The sequence below is a fragment of the Scylla paramamosain genome, chromosome 14 (assembly GCF_035594125.1).
Source record: "Scylla paramamosain isolate STU-SP2022 chromosome 14, ASM3559412v1, whole genome shotgun sequence".
In the NCBI taxonomy this organism is placed as follows: domain Eukaryota; kingdom Metazoa; phylum Arthropoda; class Malacostraca; order Decapoda; family Portunidae; genus Scylla; species Scylla paramamosain.
Genome location: NC_087164.1, coordinates 21,393,870 through 21,405,901, shown reverse-complemented (window position 1 = coordinate 21,405,901; position 12,032 = coordinate 21,393,870). Strand labels below are relative to the sequence as shown.

The window sequence follows — 12,032 nt, the reverse complement described above, 5'->3', positions numbered from 1 at the left end:
CCTCTCCTGTCTTTCTTCTCCTCTTCCATTTCTACTTCGGTCTTCACAAACTTCTTCATACTTTTGTTGAATTTCAATATCTCCCATTTTGCCCACATTCCATTTCTGTCTCCAATCATGTATGAATCTTATCCATATCATACTGTAAGGACTTATTATCCCTTCTTGCTTTCTCACCTTCTTTGCAATCTTTGCCTCATCCACAAACAAAAGTGTATGATGTTAGCCATCCATAAGTGTAAGCAAGAAACAAAACTGATACCAACACTTATTCGTGGGGTTATTCACTTAAAAAAAAAAACTACTCCATCCTGACACACAGCCTGTCATTGCAGTCCTCATTTGTGTCTCCTTCAGGAAGTCCATTTTAAAGCATTCCCATCTAGGCCTCTCATATATTCTAATTTCCATAGCAACCTCTTATGTGCTAGTTTATCAAATGATCTTTTCAAATCCAAGTAAGCACACTGAATATCTTTTCAAAGACTCAATGCCTTCAACACCAAAATGTGTTCATGTTACAAATGCAGAAGACGTGTACATATATCAGTGTACATTATACAGATCAAAGTGATTATATGTTTGAATATGAATATGGAAGTGAATATTCATCTTAATTCATGTGTCTAATTGATAGATTCAAATATTCATTGCAGTTAAAGGTTTGATCAGTGGCTCTCATAATATTTGTTTGGCCATAGTTTTTTTATTTATACTGTAGATATTGTTTGAATATTTTAGAAATAACTATTCTAGATGGCTCTGTATAATGTGATTCATGTAATTTTGCAGGAGAAAGCGCCACTCTTATCTCAAAGAAGACTTTTCCGGAGCCTGAGTGGGCGTGACATATCCAGCAATGGCTCAGAAGGATCAAATCCAAAGCGCACTCTTGGCACCTTTGGAGGCGTGTTTGCTCCTGTGTGTCTGTCCCAGTTCAGCTCTCTCCTCTTTTTGCGTGTGGGTAAGTACATTACTTTTTGTTGGCAGTATGTGTACTTTGTGGGATTCCATATTATGTATTTTTTTGGATGGCACTTGAGTTTATTTTTGTATCAAACTACACCTATGTTTTTTTTTTAATTTAGCATCTAAACAAACTTAATATATATATATATATATATATATATATATATATATATATATATATATATATATATATATATATATATATATATATATATATATATATATATATATATATATATATATATATATATACCTTATTAATTTCTTTCTTGTGCTCACTCTGTTGTTTATTCAATTTCAGGTTTCATTGTGGGGAACTTGGGATTGCTGGTGGCATGTGGATCCTTGACCCTCGCCTACGCAATATTGCTTTTCACCATCCTCTCTATCTGTGCCATCTCTACCAATGGTGCTGTTGAGGGAGGAGGAGCATACTGTATCCTTTATTACTCTTTATTGCACCTGCCAGATTACCTTCAAATTTCATTTTAAAAAAGATGGTTAAAAATAAAAGGCAATGCATAAAGTAGTAATACTATAGGTTATTCCAGAAAAATAATGCTTTACCAAGTAATTGACTTTGTGAATGGAGTTGACTTGAAAAAAAGAAAATGAACATCAAGATTGAAGTGGGAAGTGGAGTAAAGTCTTTAGAAACTATTGGCACTTCAGAGAGAGAGAGAGAGAGAGAGCTTTAGGCCTTTTTTCTGAGACAAACTTAGGAATTCTGCTCTTAGTGGCCTTGGATAATTAACCACAAATAACTTGTAAGATTTCTGTAGAAGTTTGATATGCATATGATTTTTTTATGATTTTGAAATTACAGCATTTAACTCGGATTTTTTTAAGATGAACAGTGCAGTGATGAAAAGCAAACTTCCTTAATGAGTTACAGATATGATCAGCCGAACCCTTGGTCCAGAATTTGGTGGAGCAATTGGAATATTATTCTTCTTTGCAAATGTGTTTAGCAGTGCCCTGTATACCACTGGGTGTGTTGAAGGCTTGGTGGATAATTTTGGTGAAAGTGGTAAGTCTTAACTGTACCAAAACTTGCATACATTATGCAATTATAGAAGTATCTGAATGGTTTATTTATGAATATGGAATGTTCAAACTTGGTTTTGAAAATATAAAATTTTCTTACAATATTGGAATGAAAGTTTGTAGTTTGAATCATGATGGATATTGTTGCTGAGTTCATAATATTCAATAATTTTTGTCTCAGCTTGAAACTGAACTGATGTTTATCTTGCAATAACAAATGACAATCAATTTAGTTTGGTATACTTTTATTCATGTTTTCTCATGTAGCTTTAATCTTGTGTGTGCTAGCTGCTGCTTTCATTACAATGATCTTACTTGCTACACCCAGTGTGAGAAAAAATGCCCTAATGCTAGTAATGAGGATGACTTATTTTTGTAAATTATTTGCAAATTTTGTGTAATTTTATCATGGCATTTCTGTTACTGGAAGTTATAATTTTCTCTCACTTCTTTTTTCAGGGAGTTTAGCACAGTTCTTGCTGGATGGAAAATGGTATCAATTTGGCTATGGATCAGCAGTGAATGTCTTCAACATGTTGGTGTGCCTTATTGGAGCTGGATTATTTGCAAAGCTTACTGTCGTGATTTATGCCGTTGTCCTTATCTGCACTGGTTCTGTCATTCTCAGTTATTTAGTTGAACATGATGCAATATCAGTAAGTTCTTTTCACTATATTTTGATATTTGAATATTTACTGCTTTATGTGATATATGATAAGGAATAGAAGTAAAAATTATATTTGTAGATGTTCCCTCTGATTTTTTTTTTTTTCTGAGAGTGGTGCAAACATGTAGAGATTACAATGACATTATGTAATACAGAAGTTATTCTCTGCATTTCAGGTTCCTATTCCATCTTCAAATCCCATAGTAAATGACACCCATCCTCTGAATGGCACATACACTGGGTTTTCAGCCAAAACTCTAAGGAATAATTTATATATCAATTATTCTCATGATTACACCAACTGTGATGATGATGAGAATTATTCCACTTGTATATCAGTGAATTTTGCCATGACCTTTGGAGTTTTGTTCAGCGGTGTCACAGGCATCATGGCTGGAGCCAATATGTCTGGTGAGATTACCTTTTATTTATGTAGTGACTCTTATTGTGAATAAACAATTGTAATCATCCACAGCTCCATCTTAAAAAATTGAACCAAGCATTGACAACCTTAGTCTTTTTTTCCATAACTAGCCATTACTGTCATTGTATTTGTCAATTTGATCTGGAAGAATATTTTCTAGCATTCATAGGATGAAAGCTTTAAGGTTTCATAAAAAAAAAAATCATATTACTGAAGATGTTTATGACTTACATTTCACTCATGTCTCTTTCAGGAGAAATGAAGGATCCAGGGAGAAGCATTCCAAGGGGAACTCTTATTGCTGTTCTCTTTACTTTTGCTACATATCTGCTTTTATTTGTTTTGACGGCTGCTACAACAGAGAGATTCCTCTTGACAAATAATTACATATTTATGATGGGGATCAGTTTATGGAAGCCTTTTATTACGATTGGTAAGTCTTGAATGTTTACATTTTAGTATGTTAGCTTTACAACTGTAATGTAGAATAGGTATAGTAATTAATAAATGGTAATTTTTCATACAACTGGCCATCTTTGCAACAAAAATGTTGGCATGTTATAGAAAGCAGAATAATGAAAATATTGAGTAAGACTTCAAAATTTAAATGAAGTAAATTTATAAACCTAAACTTCTATACCAAATTTTAATGAGGTTTTACAAAATGTACACTTTGACATTATACAGTTTCCAATATCCCATACATTGAATCAATTATTAACTGACTCTGTCATTGCACCTTTGATAAAGCTTCCTTCATGCTAATTTTATTATATCATTTGATTAATTTACAAGTTCTTGAAAGGCCCTTCATTTTGTTTCAGGTATTATAACAGCTACATTAAGTGCCAGTTTAAGTAATATTATTGGATCTTCAAGAGTCCTGGAAGCTTTGGTGAAAGACAATATATATGGTAAGGTAACATTTCTTTTTTTTTTCCAGGGTTATTTATCAAGCAAGTAACAGCCATATCTCTCTCTCTCTCTCTCTCTCTCTCTCTCTCTCTCTCTCTCTCTCTCTCTCTCTCTCTCTCTCTCTCTCTCTCTCTCTCTCTCTCTCTCTCTCTCTCTCTACCCATCCATCTATCTCACCTCATGCTGCATGATGTCCACTTTTGCAACATTTGCATCCCGTTATTAAAACCTAAATTTGTTTTAATTTCATCAATACTTAGAAAACTGTTGTTATCTCCTGAACAGCTGCTGTATTTACATTATGTCTCTGAGAGTCTCATTTTGCTAAACTCTTGCAGTATATTTATCTTCATTATATTCAGTAAAACATATTCATAACTATATATTTATACTGCATACTTAGCTTTTACATCACACCATTTTTGTTCTGTGAATATGCTAAACATATTTGAAGACATCAGCAGATGGTTTATTAATTGGTGGATGGTTATGTAAAAGTTTTCCTTAAATGTTGTTGAATTATATTCTCAAAGTTAGAATAAAATATAGATGTCTTAATTCATGAACATATTGCAGAGAACAGCAGTAAAAGATGTCTTCAAGAATAGAGTTTTGGTATTCATAATTTTGCAGTTCAGTCATTTTATGATATTTATGATTTTTCTTTTTCTGTTTTCAGGAAGGCTCACCCATTTTATTGGACTAATGTCTATTGGAAGTAACCCAATTGGAGCAGTGATTGTGTCTGCCATATTAGTTGAAGCTGTTTTGCTTATTGGAGGACTGAATCAAATTGCAGAATTTACTTCCATCTTCTTTCTTTTGTCATATTTGGGAACCAATTTGGCATGTCTTGGATTGGAATGGGCCAGTGCTCCAAACTTTAGGTTAGTTGAACAGAATTTAGTGCCATTGTTATTTGATCATGTGAGGAGAAATTACACTGCTTGAGTTTTCAGGATAAAAATAAAAACAAAGTGAAAAATATAGGGTATTTTTGATTGCTGGCATATTTTAACAATTGGTTGACATTCCTTTAAAGAAGTTTGAAGATGTATGACTGATTTTCATTCATTTGCATTATATTTTAAAGGTATTGCTATTTGTGACCTGATTTGATGAGATACCTATCATGAACTGGATACCCAATGTTTCAATGTATTTTTGTTTATCTCTTAGCTGAACTTTATTCACAGTTCACAGACTGTGGACTAGTATCATGAAATGTAAGTGATAGATTGCTGAAAACTATTACTACAGTAAAACCTCCATAAACTGAACTATATGGGGTGAGGTGGCTGATGGTTTATCTGAAAGTTTGGTTTTATCTGACAGTACTGTTTTTGGCTGGATTCTGTGTAAGTACATAAACATATATGTTTATTGTCATTTCCAACATATTTGTTAACACATTATAAGCACATCAGAAGTCCCAAGATAGATATTTACAGCATATTTTGTTATGGCACACTGTACACAACGCACTAACTAGCCACTTAAGAGTTCACTTAACATTACCCAACTACATACGTAGTGTTCACTTAAGAGCTCACTTAACTGCACACAACACACTGGTCACATAAAAGTTAACATAACATTATGTACTGTACTATTAGTGTACTTTAGCTTGTAACTCAGAGTTGCCATAAGGGAGCTTTGGATTATCCAATATTCAGCTTATTTGGGTTCGGTTTAGGGAGGTTTTACTGTATCAACACTCTTTCATTTAGATGGATAAAAGACAGAAGTTAAAATCATTAACCTTTCTATAAGCAATTAGTTATATAGATTACAAACATTATTGTTTGATAAAGACAATAGTTAACCTTTCCTTCTCTTGATTCAGGCCAACATTTCACTACTTCTCCTGGTGGACATCTGTTTTGGGGATGATTGGCAATGGTGCCATGATGTTTGTCATCAGTCCTTCAGTAGCAGCCATCTGCATAATCCTGCTGCTAGTGTTGATTATTATTCTTCATCTCCGCTCACCCTCAGAGGAACATCAGTGGGGATCTATCTCTCAGGCTCTTATATTCCATCAGGTAAGCAACTGTTTCAGTATTTTTTCTTGAGGATAGCACTTGATGTATGAAGATTGTAGACCAAGGCTAGATGCTATTACAGAGTTACTAGGTTTGATACTCTGAGGAAATACTTTTGGAAAATGTGGTTATATAGATGTACAGGGAGGCTATTGGTAGTTACAATACATACAAACATTTTTGGAGATGTTGATCTCTAACCCTTCATCTTATTCCTTTTATATGTTCTCTCCGTTGGACTCCTCTGATCATAATCTTATTTCCGTATCCTGTCCTATTGCTCCAGTGCCACCTCTGGACCCACCAAAGTGGAGGTGCTTCTGGCATTACACCTCTACTAAGTGGGAAGACCTGAGGAGGTACTAGTCTGACTTTTCTTGGAATGCTTATTGCTTCCATGTCAGAAACTATCTCTTGGTGCACTTCTTAAAAAGGAGGTGGTTGTCTCTGGCATGGAGGCATACATTCCACACACCTTCATCATAAAGCCTTGGTTCATCTCAGCCTGCTCTTATGCTGTCCAGGATAATGACAGCTCACAGGCAATACTCTGACCATCCGTGCGAAATTCATGCCCTGTATATTTCTGCCCGAAATCATGCCAAATATTTTCAACAGTCTATCAAAAACTCATCCATCAATAAGGAGTATAAAAATCTTACTAGATCTGATTCTTGCTGTGGCTTCTGGCACCCTGCCAAAAATATCTCCCTAGGATTTTTTTTTTTTTTGTCCTGTTTCTTCCAGATGATATCACAACTAACTCTTCTGTTTTTAAAAGCTAAACTGCTCAGATATTTGCTGAAAATGCAATACTGGATGATCCTGGGCTTGTTCCTCCTTCACTTTAATTTTCTAATTAGGTCATGCTTGTTATTGAAATTGATTGTAATGACATTTTGTATGTCCTCCATGACTTTGATCCCTGGAAGTCTTATGGTTCTGATGGAGTTCTCCCTAGTGTTCTCTGTAATTAAGCTTTTCTGCTCACACTTGGCCTGGTTAGATTTTTCCATCTTTATCTACCAACATCCATTTTTCTGTCTTGGAAGTTTGTCAACATTCAATCTGTTCCTAAGAAGAGATTGTTCCAATCTGCAAAGTAGCGATCTATAGCTTTGATTTCCTGTCTTTCTAAAGCTTTTAAGTCCCATCTTCAGTGGAAGCATTCTTAATTACCTGTCTGCTATTTTCCATCTGATCTTCAGTATGGTTAGTAATTAACTTCTGGCAAGTTTAGACACAAGAGTATGTTGTATCATACTGCCCACCAAGCTCACCATACCCACCAGTATATGTATTACAATGTGCATTAATGTCCAGGCTCTATTACTAATAGATTTTGAAGACAATTTCATTTTAAAATTATTGTTATATCAAATAATGTTAGGACACAGCTTTTGTTAGTGTCGGAAGCTATCCTAAGAAAGATAATGATGAAACAAGGATGAGTTGTGAAATTGATATGTTACAAGTTTTACATCTTAAAAAAGAAAAAGTAATACCATCCATGCTGCTAAAAGAAGTCATGTGTTCTTAAATGCTAAGTTGTTTTTCAGGTTCGAAAATATCTGTTGCTGCTGGATTCAAGAAAAGACCATGTCAAGTTTTGGCGGCCACAGATGTTGCTGTTGGTGAATAATCCTCGATCAGCTTGTCCTCTTATTGACTTCACCAATGACCTCAAAAAGTCTGGTCTATATGTATTAGGCCATGTCAAGGTAAGTAGTATTTATCTGATCATAAGATTCTAATACCCATTCCTTGGAGCTTCTTTAGATCACCATAACAGGTTTTCATTTGATTTTGTCCATATGCTTCATACATACTCACTCCAATCCTGTCTGTTTTCCTCACTGTGTTCTTTCACTTTCCTGGTAGTCGCTCCTATAACTCCACAGCATATACTGTACTATCTATGGATTTGCTTTATTTTTATTGTATGTGTTGTGTTCTGTACTGGATGAGTATAAAAGAAAACAAGTTATTTATATAATTATTTGTACAGTCATAATTAACCTGTAGCAGCTTAAATTTTGTAAAATGTTGGCTTTACCTGAATTTTCTGTTGTCATATGCATTGTATTATTATTTTGAGCAAACTTTCAGGTTGGTAACTTTGATGATGACTCCAAAGACCCGGCTGCACAAGACTACCCAAAGTGGATGGCACTAGTGGATCATTTGAAGGTGCTAGATTATTGATCTCTAAGTCATGAATTTCAGCTTGATGTATGACTCTTTTAAAAAAATGTTAATAGATTTATCTAAGTTGTTTGAAATTGACTATAATATGATATAACCTTTTTGGATGCAGTATTTTTTTGTTTTGTTATTTTTGGATAAATTTTCAGGTGAAAGCCTTTGTGGAGGTAACTGTGGCACCCTCAGTGCGGGATGGTCTGCACCACCTGGCCCGGGTGTCTGGTCTTGGAGCCATGAAGCCCAATACCATCTTGCTAGGATTTAAGGACAACACTCCATCCCAAGATTTTTTCACAAGGTAGTTACATGATAAATTTAAAACTTTTTTTATGAATATTAATATGATATTCAGTGGAACCTCATTTCACGAACTTATCTGTTTCATGACTCAGTTCACAAAATGAAATGTCTTTAAACCAAAACATTTTTTCCCATTGAAAGGTTACCATATACGTAGGTACACATTAGTACATTCTTCAAGATGGTACTGATAGTTTTACCAAGATGTGCTGCCTGGCAATGCTGGAAACACAGATGCTATTTTTGTGTTTCACTGTTGTTTCTTTCTTACTAAGGCTTCTTGTTACCACTATCAATTTTATTCTTTTAAGAGCCATGACGAGGGCAAAAATAAATCAATAAGAGCAAAAAACACCTAAAAAGTAATGTTTACGAATACAGCACTCAGATGAACAGTGTTCCTGGCAAATGCTCCAAAACACAGCTGAGCATGTGCTTGCCTGCTGAGGAGGTTTGTGGGCTGTGTGTGTTCACACACTGAAACACCGTTCGTGAACCAGTAGAAAAATTGTTCGAAAAATCTGTTCAGGAACTGATTTGTTCTTGAACAGGAATGTTCGTGAACAGAGGTTCCACTGTAATATTTAATGTACAGATCCAGAAAACTATAATTCATTAGTTCTGTCAAATTGAGTTCTGTTAGATTATTATTAGTTCTATTAAATTGAGATTTTTAAGCTGTTTTACCTCTTTAATAATTCCAGACTGTTACCTACATATATTGGTCTACAACTTATCAGTAGTAGATATTTTAAAATCATAATAGAGCAGAAACATCTATGTAGAACTGACACTTAAAGGTAAAAAAATATTCCTGATTAAAAATCTTAAAGGATGAAATATTGGTGAATGAAAATTAATTTTTAGCTTTACTATAACAGTTTAGATTATTTTCATATTCTAAACCTATGCTTTCATTTTTATTACCATTTATAAATAGATTAAATATTGAGTGAACTTTCCATTCCACATATTTTATGAATCTACTTGAAAGACTTTGAGCGAAGAATTGTTTTGGTGTAAAAGATGCACTCAAAATTTGAAGGTTACCATCAATAGAAAAATTTATTTTCCGTATTTTTTATGCATTACTTGCTGAACATTAGTGTGATAATATAATATTCTTCCAGTAGTGAAATTCATAGAGTCTGTGATATAATGATACTTGGCATTTGCATCATGTTACTTTCACCAGAGATAATACACTCAAGTAAGCATTCATTATGTTGCTGAGTGTGTTAATGAGTGGTGACTGAGTTCTGTGTTATAGTTAGTACATTCACTCTCTTTTATTTATTTTCTATTTGTATTTTGTGCTCACAAGTAATATGAATTCATAAATTTGTATATTCCTAAAGAAAAGAAAGGAATATAATTCTGCAGTGCCAACCAAAAAAGATGTTTGTATTGACAGCCGGAAGAGAATCAAACATGCAAACATAACGTATGTAGACTTTACATTTTCTGACTACACAGCTGGATTAGAAGAATGTTACCTGTCATAAAAAGGGATGGGGTGAGGGACTGGGAACTCATTCTTCGACATTTATATTTCTGCAGTTAGATAAAGCAAGGACAAAGATTTTTTATCTCTGATATACAAGAATATTTTTTATTTCTTGGAAAAGAAAGTGCATCTTTTATATCAAAAATATGATACTTTCAAGTATTTAGTTTTTATGATATGAATAGTACAATATTTCAATAGTAACATTTTATGACATTCTTTTGTTTGATAGATACGAGATATCAGCGTCATTTTCTTATGGCTCTATTGCTGCAGAAACTGAAGAGAATGCGCAGCTTGGGTAAAACTTTACCTTTAAATACTACTTTGCTAATTACGCATTTTATGTTTCATTGTATATATCATTTAATTAAGTTTAGTCATGGTGTGTGTTGTTCCTTTTTATGTTTAGGGGATAGAATGAAAAAGTGATTGCTAATCTTGGTTACTGTGTGAGGAGTGGTATGATTGACTTAAGTGTAGGTATACTTTTATACAGCTTTCATGCGGGTAGAGTTCAGAGATACAGTGGAACCTCAGTTACCAAACGTCTCTCTTTTCAAACAACTCTGTTTTTTAACAAAAATTTAAACTCACAATTGCTTCGGTTGCCATACCATAATTCGGTTTTCAAACAAAGTTACTTAATGTCAAATACTACAAGATATAGGAAAAGCTGCCATCTATTACTAATTTATTGTTTCTATAAATATTTCCTTTGTTTTTATATATTTGGAGAAGAGATACAGAGGGTAAGACAGTAATTCAATCTTTGAAATGTTTTTATATATTTAGAGAAGAGACACAGAGGGTAAGACAGCAATTCAATCTTTGAAATAATTTAAATGTGATCCCGTTGAAGAACCTCGATGTAAACAAACAAGGTTCGGCTCTCGGGAATAATCCCAAGCCTCCTGTGGCTCTCACTATGATCCACAATGCTATCACCACTGCACAACTGCATTTTCCTAGTAGCTTTTCCCAGCAGCAAGATGCCTAAGTCTTATGATCACCTTCATTTTGGCGGAGAGTGGGTTGCTCTTCTCTGTGTTGCTCTGTAAGGCTTCCCTCGCTTGATTGGTGACAAAAAGAATGCCTGCATGGTCTAAACAGTATCTTTCGATGAGTTCTGTTTCACTAAGCTCATTCAATACATCCTTTCTGGATAAAAAATATATAAGCTGGAGATGTTGTGGAGCGGCCATCTTAGCAGTGGAAGTGTCGGTCATTACCTGGTGGATGATGGATGGGTATCTGAGAACGGATTAATTTATTTTACATTGATTCCCATGGAGAAAATAGCTTGAGCTTCCAAACATTTTGGTTTTTGAGTGGCATTCAGGAACGAATTAAGTTCGAAAACTGAGGTCCCACTGTACTGTATTAGAAAGGCCAAAATACATATATACTGTCTTTACAGTAAATTGACATGGATCATCATATTTATGAGTTGAGTTTTTAGTTTAGTACTCTGCATGACTTTGGTATTATTGGGGTTACTGTATAATTTTCAGGACTGGACTTAAAATATGAAATTGTTATTAACATTACATGGACAATTTACAAAATACAAAATTGTTATTAACATTGCATGGACAATTTAAAAATTTTACAAAGTTCGTCTTCATCAGTCTTCATTCCTCTATTTTCAACATCAAGCAGAGTATGAGTAATACTCAGGGAGATGAAAAACCTTAGTCAAAAAGGATATATCATCAGATACATTGTAAGGGAAAGTAAAAATGAAATAACTTACTGAAAAGGCTGGTTCACATACTGGAAGGTTTTTAGATGAAGTAAAATTTGTGTTCATCTGATGTTTAGGCATTGGAGAAATTGTTTGGAAATTTGTGGACAAAGTAAGGTATGTGTTGTAGCATCTATGAATTCAAAGAATTCACGTGACTTATGGAATGAAGTGCATTGGATGCTGCTAGTGTGCATGTAAGTTTT

The 12,032-nt window shown here is 34.0% G+C and overlaps 1 protein-coding gene across 2 annotated transcripts in view; it reads left to right on the top strand.

Moving 5' to 3' along the window:
• The window catches only part of LOC135107007 (solute carrier family 12 member 9-like), a 43,463-nt gene that overhangs the window by 19,186 nt on the left and 12,245 nt on the right, over positions 1-12,032 (top strand). The window contains exons 2-14 of one of the 2 annotated variants that reach the window (XM_064016537.1): positions 793-964; positions 1,271-1,405; positions 1,865-1,999; positions 2,476-2,672; positions 2,860-3,094; positions 3,361-3,540; positions 3,932-4,021; positions 4,702-4,909; positions 5,869-6,067; positions 7,627-7,788; positions 8,177-8,257; positions 8,422-8,570; positions 10,312-10,380. In XM_064016537.1, the coding sequence (XP_063872607.1) occupies positions 793-964; positions 1,271-1,405; positions 1,865-1,999; positions 2,476-2,672; positions 2,860-3,094; positions 3,361-3,540; positions 3,932-4,021; positions 4,702-4,909; positions 5,869-6,067; positions 7,627-7,788; positions 8,177-8,257; positions 8,422-8,570; positions 10,312-10,380 (2,012 nt within the window). The remainder of the gene's footprint in view (positions 1-792; positions 965-1,270; positions 1,406-1,864; positions 2,000-2,475; positions 2,673-2,859; positions 3,095-3,360; positions 3,541-3,931; positions 4,022-4,701; positions 4,910-5,868; positions 6,068-7,626; positions 7,789-8,176; positions 8,258-8,421; positions 8,571-10,311; positions 10,381-12,032) is intronic. The other variant, XM_064016538.1, reaches the window with a different exon arrangement.